Source organism: Carassius auratus, unplaced genomic scaffold (assembly GCF_003368295.1).
Source record: "Carassius auratus strain Wakin unplaced genomic scaffold, ASM336829v1 scaf_tig00011994, whole genome shotgun sequence".
NCBI lineage: Eukaryota > Metazoa > Chordata > Actinopteri > Cypriniformes > Cyprinidae > Carassius > Carassius auratus.
The window spans coordinates 267,542-281,638 of record NW_020524254.1 but is presented as its reverse complement, the minus strand read 5'-3'; the positions used below and the strand labels follow the sequence as shown (position 1 = coordinate 281,638).

At 39.8% G+C, this 14,097-nt stretch overlaps 1 protein-coding gene across 2 annotated transcripts in view; it reads left to right on the top strand.

Annotated features, from left to right (window-relative positions):
* The window catches only part of LOC113073334 (protein SOGA1-like), a 44,394-nt gene extending 30,511 nt beyond the window's left edge, over window positions 1–13,883 (top strand). The window contains exons 9-14 of one of the 2 annotated variants that reach the window (XM_026246250.1): window positions 2,456–2,584; window positions 2,711–2,878; window positions 7,065–7,325; window positions 8,649–8,719; window positions 8,809–10,261; window positions 10,406–13,883. In XM_026246250.1, coding sequence (XP_026102035.1) covers window positions 2,456–2,584; window positions 2,711–2,878; window positions 7,065–7,325; window positions 8,649–8,719; window positions 8,809–10,261; window positions 10,406–10,558 — 2,235 coding nt within the window. In that variant the 3' untranslated portion in view covers window positions 10,559–13,883. Of the gene's footprint in view, window positions 1–2,455; window positions 2,585–2,707; window positions 2,879–7,064; window positions 7,326–8,648; window positions 8,720–8,808; window positions 10,262–10,405 lie in introns of both variants that reach the window. The other variant, XM_026246249.1, reaches the window with a different exon arrangement.
* Window positions 13,884–14,097: the final 214 nt, after the last annotated feature.

Sequence of the window (14,097 nt, the reverse complement as noted above, 5' to 3'; positions counted from 1 at the left end):
TGAACACAGCCTGAAGTAGTTTAAGTCTTTGGTTCTTTTAATTGTGATGATTTTGGCTCACATTTAACAAAAACCCACCAATTCATTATCTCAACAAATTAGAATATGGTGACATGCCAATCAGCTAATCAACTCAAAACACCTGCAAAGGTTTCCTGAGCCTTCAAAATGGTCTCTCTGTTTGGTCCACCAGTTTGGAGCCCCTTTAACACTGCACGTCGGACCTGTGATATTGCCGGAACATTGCTGGGTCGCCTTCTGTGTGAAAGCAACCACGTCCCGGGATTGATTCCCGCATTGAACCCGGGTCGGGGACCTAGTAACATTGCCAGATTCAACCCGGGGCGAGCGCTGTGTGAACAAAAGCCAGATCGAATTCCGTGTCGAAGTGATGATGCGTGTTATTGCGCAACTCTTTTACCGGCTGTTTTGAAGGAAGATCAACGTTCGTGATGAAAAAATATGTAATGAAGCAGAAATCAGTTAGTTCCTCACTTTCCGCGCTGACGCCGAGATCGTTCGCTTGCTTCAGTGAAAGTATAACGTGCCTAATGTTTTCGACTCGTACATTACATGTCACGCCCTGATGTCACGTGTCGTTACGGGATCTTTATGGGTTGTGTGTGAAAGCATGCACATATCCCGGGTCATCACTGGCAGTGTGAAAGTGCAAAATCTAGCGACCCGGGAACAGTTGCCGGAACAATTTACCCCTGTATTTGCCGGAATGGCAGTGTGAAAGGGGCAATGGCTACACAATCATGGGGAAGACTGCTGATCTGACAGGTGTCCAGAAGACAATCATTGACACCCTTCACAAGGAGGGTAAGCCACAAACATTCGTTGCCAAAGAAGCTGGCTGTTCACAGAGTGCTGTATCCAAGCATGTTAACAGAAAGTTGATTGGAAGGGAAAAGTGTGGAAGAAAAAGATGCACAAGCAACCAAGAGAACTGCAGCCTTATGAGGATTGTCAAGCAAAATAAATTCAAGAATTTAAGAGAACTTCACAAGAAATGGACTGAGGCTGGGTTCAAGAGCCACCACACACAGACGTGTCGAGGAATTTGCTGAACCACAGACAACGTCAGAGGCGTCTTACCTGGGCTAAGGAGAAGAAGAACTGGACTGTTGCCCATTGGTCCAAAGTCCTCTTTTCAGATGAGAGCAAGTTTTGTATTTCATTTGGAAACCAAGCTCCTAGAGTCTGGAGGAAGGATGGAGAAGCTCATAGCCAAAGTTGCTTGAAGTCCAGTGTTAAATTTCCACAGTCTGTGATGTTTTTTTTAAAAACCAAAATCACTGTACCCATTTACCAAGAATTTTCGGAGCACTTCATGCTTCCTTCTGCTGACCAGCTTTTTGAAGATGCTGATTTGATTCTCCAGCAGGATTTGGCACCTGCCCACACTGCCAAAAGCACCAAAAGTTGGTTAAATGACCATGGTGTTGGTGTGCTTGACTGGCCAGCAAACTCACCAGACCTGAACCCCGTAGAGAATCTATGGGCTATTGTCAAGAGGAAAATGAGAAACAAGAGATCAAAAAATGCAGATGAGCTGAAGGCCACTGTCAAAGAAACCTGGGCTTCCAGATCACCTCAGCAGTGCCACAAACTGATCTCCTCCATGCCACGCCGAATTGAGGCAGTAATTAAAGCAAAAGGAGCCTCTACCAAGTATTGAGTAGACGAACAGTAAATGAACATACTTTCCAGAAGGCCAACAATACACTAAAAATGTTTGGTAACACTTTAGAATAGGTAACACCTATTAGTTGCTTATTAGCATGCATATTACTAGAATATTAGCCATGTATTAGTGCTAATTAAGAACATATTAATGTTATTCTACTTGACCTTATTCTACGTACATCCCTAATCTTACCCAATACCTAAACCTTACAACTACCTTTCTAACTATTAATAAACAGAAAATTAAGAATTTATTGAGAGAAATGTCATAGTTAATAGTTAACAAGTGTTATTTTTATTGGTCTTATGAAGTATTCCAATTTGATGAGATCGTGAATTAATGGGTTTTTGTTAAATATGAGCCAAAATAATCACAATTAAAAGAACCGAAGACTTAAACTACTTCAGTCTGCGTGCAATGAATTCATTTAATCTACAAGTTTCACAATTTGAGTTGAATTACTTTTCCACGACATTCTAATTGACTGAGAAGCACCTGTATTACAACTGTTTTCAACATTAATAATATAAGAAATGTCTCTTTGGCGCAAAATCAGCATATAATGGATGATTTCTGAAAGACTCAAGTAGTGATGCTGAAAATTCAACTTTGCATAACAGGAATAAATTACATTTAAAAAAACAAATTAAACAGGAAACAGTTATTTGAAATAGTAATAATATTGAAGTTTTTATTTTAATCAAATAAATGCAGCCTTGGTGTGCTTTGTAAATACCATTTAAGTCTGATATGTTTTTCCAGGTTAACAGTGTCAAAGATCTCTGTATCCTGCTTGAGGAAGATGGCCTGTCTTCCCACTATGGCGACAACAAGATGTCAGCCGCCGAGGAGCAGCCACTCAATGCTACACCTAAAGAACACAGCCTACAGGTGGGTTACAACAGAGATTGGCAGAACACCTAACTTCTGCAGGACACTAACATGCTTTACATTTGGATTTCCTTATAGTCAAGTCTTCAAATATAACCTATTTCCATCTCTTGTTGCCCTCAGCAGCCTAGCGCTTTCGGAAGTACTGTCTCGGACCTGAAGGTGGCGCTGCAGGACCTGAGCGCTGAGCTGCGCGAGGAGCGTCAGAGTTCACAGGAGTTAACGCAGCAGTTTGCCCGTGCTAAAGCATCATGGGAAGTCGAACGGTTGGAACTCAAGAGCATTATCACTCAGGTGAGTCGCAGGACAGTCCAGATGAGAAGCAATTTATGGTAGTCAGACAATTTAAACTATTAGGGCAGGAAGTTAATGTTGGACCTCAGCTTCGCCTGGCTGAATTTATAACTTGTCATTTCCATGTCTTCCTTTTACCTGAAAATACAGTTTGTTCCCTGCTTTGATTTGAAACCCTAATCAGATTGGACGGAAAACATATGGTATGAGCAGAGAGACCAAAACTGATATAGCCAGTTGTAATCAATACAACTAAAGTGTTAGGCCTTAGTAATGTCTTTTAGATATGCGCCTATTAAAGATTTACAGCAGTGGAAGGAATAATTAGTCATACGGTAGTTTTCTGTTACTTATTTATTTTTAAATAACTTAACAAAATGTTTGATTCAGAGAGTGTTCTGTGGATACATTACAGAGTACTTTGTCGAGTGGGGAAATTCTCTGTTAAGTAGATTGTGGCTTGTAACACAATAAAATCTGAAAGAGTCCATAGAGGTGAATCGTTTTATATGTACTTTGCAATGTAGGTGTAAAGTAACTACTTTAACATTGATCTCACTGGGTGTTTTAACTCCATTGTCATTGATTTAACATAAACAGATTACAGTAATTCCTCTTGGGAGACTCATTCTGGAAACCAGAAGAGCTTTTGAACACTGAAGCCAGATACATTTCTTGTGCTCCGTTTGCTGTCACACAGGCTGAAGAGATGCTGGATGTGGCCTGTAGTTTTGTTATTTGATCTGGTGTTGGATAGGACATGCACAAGTAGTCTGGGAAGAGAGCTGTGCAAGCCATCTGCAGTGGATCAGCAGCAATGTGGCATTTCACAGGGGGCCGAGAGGGAGTGTGTGTGTTCACAGGCTTGTTTCTGAGCATGATGGTGAAAGATGAGTTTAATATATTTACTCTGAGAGGCATTCATGACTAGAGTTTTCTTAATGGCTTAATTAATGAGCTGTGAGAGGAAGAGGACTTAGGCACAGTTTGTGGATCTGTCTGATAAACACAGAAGGCTACAGATGAGAAACAAATATGGAATAAATTAACGATGCGATGAATTTGGCCGAATATGCAAAATGGCATGTTTTGACTGTCAGTATTGGTGGATGAGCTAAAACGGGTAACTGAGCAAAATGGCCTTATATGCAATTTAAATGCATCTTTTTTTTTGAGAGAGAGAGAGAGATGCCTATACATAAAGTTGATTAATTAATTATCAAATAAACTTTTTTGTTGTGCCATCTTTCAGTGTTAAAATACATATACCAGTTTAATGTGCAGAGACAATAAAAAGTAAGCCAATCATAATATGATTTTACAATAAACACTGGGGCACTTGACAAATAGTTATTGGTCAAGTTATGGGTTTCAATGGCTGACACAATAAAAATATATCTAAAAAGCAGGTAATATAGCAATATAAGTAAATATATCATAATACAGTGGTGCATGCATTTTAGAATATTCTAAAAAATAAAAAATAATTAAATGCAGTAGAACACGAGGAATGTTTAAGAAAACTATTTGGATAGTCAATATTTTTGCTAATCTGTTTGTTGCTGCTAACGGAGCAGAAATTGCACTGCAGCTTTAAGTCAAGTATGTTTACTTTGTAGATGCCTTAATCAGTGCGTAGAGAGCCAGGGCATGCAATCAGTTGTGTTTAGATTAGTTAAAATACTCGCTCCTTTCCCTTTGTTGTTGAAAAGGTTACAACAGAAAAAATAAGCACACATACCATAGATTGCACCAAAAGCAATAGCCCTATGCTCTCCAGAGAACCTAATGATACTAGACTGCCGCTTTCACCATTACTGCTCTGATAGGTCGATATTACAGGGCTCCCTTCCTCCCTGCCACTCCTCCATTTTATCTGCACTTCCTTTGTTTTTCTAAGACTGTTATTCAGAGAATAAGTCATGCAATAATATAAGGAATGGGAGAGGTGGGATTTTACGCTTTAGTATTAGCTGTGACCTCCATGGCACTAATAACAACCTGTCACAGAAAATGATTTATCACTGCATTAACAAGACAGGTTTATTGACCCCAGTAATGTTGTTAGAATAATCCTATAAAGTCTTCTGTTGGTGCTGCACATTGTCACCTTTTAATAATTCATGATGCAAGTCAAAAATGATTAAAATAAATCACAATCCACAAAGCCACGTCAGCAGTCTAATAGAAATAAAAACATTTCTGGATCATTCTTCTTTCCTTTAATTATTACGGTTTATGAGGAGGTATCTGGAACAAATCTATTTCACCCTCTTTACTAAACCTCATCAACCCATTAACCTCTTATTGCCATCCAAAGCAAAACTCATTAGGCATTATCACTGTGAGAAGCTAGTCACTGATTGTCTGAAGAGTTCCCAGCAGGCTGCATGTTTTAATAACCTGACTCACGTACGCTCACAAAATATGAGTTCTGAAGATCTGTGGCTTCAATTGAAAGAGCAGAAGGAATTTAAATGAGAATGGGGGATAAAGAGTAGGCTGGCTTCATAATTACTATTTCTTGGAAACATAATACAAAATACAACCAAATATCACAACAATCTAATTGGCTGAGCTGTGATTGAAGCAGTTGTAAAACTGCCAATATGATGTATAGAGCCTGCAGACAACATGCAATCTATTCATTATACTACTTGTAACAATAATCTTCTATTTACCAAAAATGTTACGGTTAACGTTCTTCTAAAACCATATGACTTTCTTCTGTGGAGAACAAAAAAGAAATTCTGCTACTTTGAGAAAAATAGGTTCCAAGACTTGGAAAAATTTACTGAATTGTGTTTGAGTGTCCCCTGAAACTTGAAAGCGAAAAGCAGAGTCAGAATTTGTATTTTTGTGTTCCACAGAACACAGTAGGGGCCTATAATACACCCGGCACAATGCGATGCAAGATTCAGCGCAAAGTGTGTTTGCTAGTTTCAGTCCAGCACTGTTTGCATTTTCTCGTCCAGCGCCACATCGTTTAATTAGCAAATGTATTTGCGCTCATTTGTGCGCCCATGGGCGTGCTGGTCTAAAAAAGAGGTATATTGAATAGACTGCAAATAAATGTAATTATTGCTTTTATTAATTTAAGCACATTTAAAAGAATAGCTCACCCTAAAATCACTAAGGTGATGAGGAGTTTTAGATGAGTTTGTTCATCACAATGGGTGCCATCAGAATAAGAGTTCAAACAGCAGATAAAAGCACGTTTTAACTTAAAATGTTTGCTTCTGGCTAAAATACCTTTATTTACAAGTTCTCCATCTATATTATTGCTATTATTGCTTTCTCCAGTGAAAACAGGTTATAGGTGAAAACAGTTCTAAACTGGCCAGCAGGAAATGGACATTTTTAAATGGAGGAAGTGTTATTAAAAAAAAAGTTACATGACATACAGCCAAGTATGGTGACCAATACTTTGCATTTAACCCATCAAAAAGTGCACACACACAGCAGTGAACACACACACACACACACCCAGAGCAGTGGGCAGCCATTTATGCTGCGGCACCCGGGGAGCAGTTGGGGGTTCAGTGCCTTGCTCAGGGACACCTCAGTCATGGTATTGAAGGTGAAGAGAGCACTGAGACTCAAACTCGCAACCTTTGGGTTAGGAGTCCAAATTTCTAACCATTAGGCCACGAGTTCCCTCATGGATTAAGGACTCATAATTTGGCCAAGAGTGAATATTAAAATGCCTTAATGATGGATTTGTTTCTTACAAACACATCTTTTCACTTCACAAAACAATAATTGATAGACTGGAGTCATGTGAATTATGGATTATTGTGATGTTTTTATCAGCTGTTTGGACTCTCATTCTGCCTGCAGAGGATCCAATAGTGAACAATTGCTGTAATGCTAAATTCCTTAGAATCTGTTCCAATGTAGAAACTAACTCATCCACATGCTAGGTAGCCTGAGGGTGAGTAAATTTACATTTTGAACAAAGTCTTTAATTGCACTTCTATCTGCTTATTTAATGGTGTGGGGGAAATAAATATCTATATATATATAAATATCTATAAAGTGGTCTGGATGGAGCAGCTGTCAGCATCTAACTGCAAATGCTTACTGTGTATCATGGGGCTGTTTCTGTGGTTACTTTTCCAATTTTGAAAACATTGAGTGTTCTTTTTTCTCACCCTCTCATTTTGTACTTTATTTTTATTATCAGCTGGAGGGTAAAATGGGAAAGGCATCTGTGGCTGGGGGTGAAAAGGATTCTCCAGACCTCAAGGGGGCGCTAAAAAAGGAGAGGGAGGAGCATCAACACCTGTTGGCGGACTCTTACGCTGCTGTGATGGACCTCACCAAACAGTTGCAGATCAGTGAGAAGAACTGGAGTCGAGAGAGGCTAGAGCTTCTGGAGCACTTCAACCAGGAAAGAAGTCAATGGGAACAGCGTTTACGAGATGTCCAAAACAAAGGCACTCAGGTCAGATGTCATAAGGGATTTAAAGGATTTGTTCACTCAAAATTGTAAATGTTATTGTTTATTTACCGTCATGTCATTCCAAACCTGTATGACCTAGGGCCCTATTTTAACGATCCAAACACAAAGTGTTAAGCGCACGGCGCAGGTGCACTCAGGACGTGTCCAAAACCACTTTTGCTATTTTAACGACGGAAAAACGGTTGACGCAGATTTGAGTTGGTCTATGGCGCAGTCTATTTTCAGCTCCTTAAAATAGCAATGCACCTGAACACTCCTCTTTTTTAGACCAGCACGCCCATGGGCGCACAAATGAGCGCAAATGCATTTGCTAATTAAACAACGTGGCGCTAGACAGGAAAATGCAAATGGTACCGGACTGAAACTAGCAAACACACTTTGCGCTGAACCTTGCATCGCATTGCGCCGGGTGTATTATAGGCCCCTTCTGCGTTCTGTGGAACACAAAAATACAAATTCTGACTCTGATTTTCGCTTTCAAGTTTCAGGGGACACTCAAACACAATTCTGTACATTTTTCCAAGTCTTCTAACATATTTTTCTCAAACTAGCAGAATTTCTTTTATGTTCTTCACAGAAGAAAGTCATATGGTTTTAGAAGAACATGAACAGTAAAATATGGTAAAGTTTCAAGTGCATTAAAAGGCCTTGGAAGCTTTGTTTTGTATTACCAAATCTTTGTCCTTTTAATCTTGTTTTATTTGGGTCTGTGAGGATGTCATCATGACACACTTCCTTCACTGACTTAGGGTTGCCCTCACATAATGGGTGGATATGACAGTATCTCTAAACATTTCCGCAGAGCTCCTGCAGACAGGCTCTCTGCATGTTGCATCACTTATCTGGAATTGCTGGTTTTGCATATCCATGTGGCTGTGCACAGTTTGTGTAATCCAATTGGAAAGAAGCCTGAGACAGTGTGGTTAGTGTGTCTGTACTATCCACACTGTTAGTAATGAAACTGGAAAAAAAACAGATGAGACTATATAGTTTTTCCCTTTCTTGCTCTCATTCCCTGCATCTTTCCTATTGTGACAATCAAGCTCTGTGATCTAATTTCTTTGTTTTAAATGACATCCTGGATACCATGTCTCACTGAGAGAATTTAGGTCATTTTCATAGACGTGGTGAACCATACCACCAGCATTACCCCACAGAGGAAACTAGCTGTTTTGAATGACCTCATTTCTTTAAGAGAATACTGACTCAGTAATACCACATGAATGAATGGGAGTACTGTGCGAAGGGATGACTACAGCATGCCACTTTTTAAAACTTCTCTAAAATAGATAATTTCTTTTTCAGTCTCTTCATGATAAAACTTCTGAAAAAGAAATCTCAGCAGATGCAGCCACCAGTGGTTCAGGACTGCAAAGGTAAACTGACTTGACTGATTAGAGTCTCGGTTGTGCCTTGTTTTGTCAGACGTGATTGTTTTATGATAATCCCCACTCTCTCGTTACAGGACCAAATCAGTTTCTTCCCTCTCTGAATTTAAGAGTCTGCTGGACACCAGTCTGTTCCTTCCTGGTCACAAGGTCAGTGGGGTACCAGAGTGCAATGTTGCACAGCATCAATCTACTGTCCCTGCATCCATTCTGGCTTGCACTGACTTAAGTGATCTAAATAAGAAGAATTGGAAGTACCTGACCAATGATTCTGCAATGCTGGAGAAGGGTGACCAGTTTAAGACATGGGACTGCCCAAGCACCAACTCTAACAGCAGCTTCCCAGGACTGGAGTTGAGCAAGGAGTACATCCAGAGAAGCTACACCGCACCAGATAAGACGGGTATTCGCATCTATTACAGCCCTCCGACTGTGAGGAGAATGGAAAGGAGGCCAGTCAAAGAAAAGTCCCAGCAGGATCCTCAGCAAGGACCATCATCTTGGGACGGACCCATGATAGATCCATCAGGTCAGACTGCTGCATCTGCACCTTTGTCGAGCACTTCCTCTTCCTCTTATGAGCAGTGGTTGAGTTCACTTTCACAGCAGCATAGAGACCTACTTGAAGGACGGACAGGAGGTTCTACACCATTCCACGGACTGGAAATGTCAGGCAACCTTAGTGATGACATGAAGGAGATGACCAACTGTGTGCGACAGGCCATTCGTTCTAGTTCCCTGGAGAGGAAGTGCAGCAAAGATACTGGGAGCCAGACAGTTGGTGTTTCAAATACAGGAACACAGACAGCACAGTTTGTCAGCATTGGCCTACAAACTGATGGCCCCATTTCAACAACTAGAAGCCTTCAAGGGAAAGCATGGTCTCCTCGTCCATCCACCTCACTTTCTTCTGCACGCACCCGACAGATCTCTTCATCTCTAGAGAAAGTCCACAGTCGCATTGATAGACCATGTTGCTCACCGAAATATGGCTCACCTAAGCTTACCCGCAGGGTCTCCACCTCTTCCTCCAAACTCGAGACCTCGTCAACATCCTCAAGGGATCGCAGTGTATGGAATCTTCATAACCGTAGTGGATCTCAGAACGGATCTGCTTGGGCACGTTCCACCACCACCCGAGAAAGCCCAGTGCTTAGTGGCCTCAATGATGGTTTGACCAGTCTCTTCAGTGTGGTGGAACACCCTGGAAGTGTTGAATCTTTATGGAAAGCAAGTACATGCCCGGGGAGACAAGCTGCTGGGAAACCCTCTTGTCCCAGCATAGGAATTGGTCTGGGGGAAGCGGGAGCTCAGAAGTACAGCTTGGTCCAGGAGTTTCTGCGCAATGTTTGTGGCAGGACTGCACCAGCAGGGACCATTGACGAACCAAAGCCTGAATGCCTACCTGGAGCCTTAATCAGCACAGACAACATCACAAAGATCGTCAATAAGAGGTTTATGAAAACACAAAGAGAGGAGTTTGTAGCCAGCGGAAAGGATGCAGTGAGCTCAAGCTCTAGTAACCTGGAGGTGAGACAGTCTTAAACAAGTTTTAGTTTCTCCACTGTTGAGCTGGTTGATTGCATTTAATCATGAACATCCCCTCTCCCTCCAAAGCATACACCCTGAATAAAGTAAATATCTTAAGATCTTTTAAATCTTTTTTCTTTGCAGGATTCACCTTGTGACTGCAGCTCACAAACTGTCACTTCCTGTTTTGCCCGCCACTCCCGCTCCACCACACGACATACCCATGGCCAGTGCAAACATCCAGTGCAAGAGTCACCCTTGGGAACTGAAGAACAATTCGATACCAGTAATGAATGAGAATGAAGGTGGCCTCTTCTGACACCCAGAAAGTATACAAAGAAAACAACTGTCAACACGTACTCCACACAGACTGCCACACACCAGTACACACAGAGACGCACCCTTAAACAAACAAATACATGCTTCATAACTTCGGTAAAAGTCTTCAGGGTTACGAGGGGAAAGGGAAAGAGTTGACCTCCCTTTTAGGTCCACTGTCAACCAGCTAGATTTCACATTACAAGTCAATCATTCCAGAGTAAACCAGCCAGAACTGCCTTTAAAGTACATCATTCTACCATTCCACAGTCATCCAGTCAGAACTCTTCTTATATTCTGCCATTCCTCTGTTTTCTTCATCCAGCCAACAGGACAGCTTAGCCAGCCATTTCAATCCCCAGGGAAGAACTTGACACCATGTCTTAATGAAGTCATGTAGATATAAAGGGAACATACAGCATGCAATTGACTACTCAAACCAAGAACCTCAACATGTCCTTCAGTAAGATTATTTATCTCTCAGTTGCCCAGTGGCCCTTACATTTTGCCACAAACAGCAATGCATGGAGCAGCTGTAAAATTGTCCCATAACCAGCCCTTTATGGATTCTACAAGTTCTTGTTCAACTCACCGTTTTTGAGTCTACACTGAACCACTTTTGCCTTCATTGGTAAAAAAAAAATGTTGTCAACCAAATCCAACATGGTATCAATTTGGTTTATGTTCTCTTTAGACAATCATCAAACAAACAAGCTTGTTTTAACTACTGTATAGACTCTGCAAATACTTGGGATCATCTTCAATTTTCAAACCAGCTAAAATATTGAACTCTGAATCTACCCTTGGATTTCTCTTTACAAAACAAAAAGAAAAAAAGGACTGGATGACATGATATATCATTGCATTATGAGTGTGTTCTTTTTAAAACTAAATATTCTCATTATGCTGTCTGAAGATGTTTATGAAGAGCACGTTGGTAGCTGTAGAGTAGGAGGAAAGCAGTTGTTTTGTTGGCATTGTTACTTTGTACTGCGTTTAAAGTGTTTGAACATTATAGCACTAACGTAAATCTTCGTTCCCAGTCAAGGATGTCCTGACGAATTTTAAAGTGTAATTATAATTTTTATTCAACCCTGTAGTTCTACAGAAGACGTGTTGCTGGGTGCATCTTCTGCAATCCTCCTCTTTAATTTCTCTGTCTACCTCTTCATACGCCATCATTATACTGAAATAACCCTAGTGGACTTTAGTCGGGGTAGGCACCAATTTTCATCTGATGGGAATAAAAAATAAAATAAAAAACTGTATGGGATAGAAGTATAGTCAGTTTAGTAGGTGTTTGCTACTATTGTGTGTTGGGAAAAACTTTACACAACATGAGTTGGGAAAATTTGTCGTGACTCTAGAAAACCTACTGAACTGAGACCTTGTTCTAAATATCATTCTAAGCGCTTGTGGTTGTCCTATATGTCAAAACATTGGTCAGTTTATGTTGCATAGACTGTCAGGTAGTAACTGTGGAGTCTGCATCAGTGCAGGCTCAGCAAAAGTGCATATAAAAGCTGTTTATCGGCCTAAAGAGGGTGCTTGTTAGCACCCTTTTGAAACCTAAAATGGCAAATGGGACATCCTCTATAAACTATTGCCGCACTTGGGAAAGTACGTCAGTCTCACAGCCTCATTAATGCCAAATTGAATGTCATCTACCCTGATAAACCCCCATAATCCTATTTTCCAGACCACATTTGAAAGCCTCACAAAATATTAATTATGCAGATATCACATAAATTAACAGAATTATGCTTAAGACTGAAACACTGAATGCTTCAGTGAGATTTTGAGATTAGTAAAATCTTATCAGATGATCCCAAAATATAATCCATAATCTGACCATTCATGTACGTAGATATGCAGTTACCGTAATATGAGTGTGTGCCTCCCTGCATCAGAGTCAAGTACGTTTGTAATGTGTTTTTTTCAATCTCCAGTTGGAGTGGTGCTGCAGAAACTGAAGTTTAGTCCTTTATGCTGGTGCTTTTCTTAGATTTAATGACGGTAAATTAGAGGAAACATTTTTGTATGCATTTCCCGAGCCATAAGGATTTGTTGATTCAGCTATTTTATAAATCGGGCATTAGTAAAGTATCAGAATATGACATCTCAATTGTTCAGTGCCTGGCCAAAAAAACAAAGTCAGATATTATAAACCCAGCCTATTATATCCCAATGTGTCCTCTTTATCTCTCACAACCTTGCCATGTCCCACAGCTACCTCTTAACTCAAAACTGTATCTTACATTAATTTTTAAATTTTAACCCATTCATGTTTTATTTTGAAGGTCACTAGAGTGCCTTTAAAAAAAAAAAAATATGTGCGAAGTAGGTTTATGAGGAACCATCTATTGATGGCAACGATACAACAGATCAGAAGACTGAGACAAAGTCTGTATTCAATCTATAGTGTATATTGTAATTTATAGCAGAAGCCAAAATACATTTTGAAGACATTCATGAGTGAAATCTGCTATTGTAATCAATCCAACCTTTCTTTATAAGCCATTTAAACTTGTTTGAATGTTTCCTGAGTTGAGTCTGATGATGTTGCTTTGCCTACTAGTAAACATTTTAGACAAATGGTGTACCGTCCCTTCAAGTGCCCCTTAACCATTTAGTCTTAGAATTCATTCTTCTAATTTTGGTCACATGATCTCTGAAAAAGCAGGGGGAATGATCTTAGTTCAGGAGCTTTTCGTTTGAGCGCTTCCATAGTCAATTTATCAAATGCTGAAGTCCTACATCAAACCCCACTGTTGGTTTCACAGAAGGCTGTAAATGACAGCAATTACAGACAGTTTTATAGCAATTCTTAAACCAGTGACAGAAGTTTAAAAGGTCATGTGGTTGCTGGTTTTATATTTAAAGATGTTGTTTTCATGGGAGCAGCTCACTGATTGGCCTTCCCATTCACGATGTTGGTCTCCATCACGTCAACACCCTGTTTTAATGCCTAGCAATATATACAACACTTTGTCGGTCATTGTTGTCAATATCGTCTGGTAAATTATTATAAAGAAAATGCGTGTATATTTCTTTTTTGTTTCCATTTGAAATCTCTTTTGAATCAGAAATGTTGATGACAGATGGACATGGAGAAAACTTTCTAAATGTTTTAACTTGAAGTCAGATATACTGTAAATAAATACTCAATTTGTACTCTTTCTATCCTTGCGTCGGATATATTGAATGTCTCTGCCAACCTGACCTTTTCTCACCTGAAATAAAAACATAAGAAGATTTTGTGTAAATAGAAACATTTTAAAAATAAAAGTGCTGAAAAATTCTTCATAGACTTTTTGTTTATTTTTTAACATCTGGTTAGGGACTACAGTAGTGTTGTTGCAAACACAATTTTATACTTTTCACAATTTACTAAAAAAAAACATTAGCTTACTATAGGCTAACTGTTCATATGTTATCTGAAATGAGAAAAAAAAAAAGTTATTACAATTGATTGCTTGTTTTGCACAACAAAGTGCACCAGCTGTCCTTTATTTATT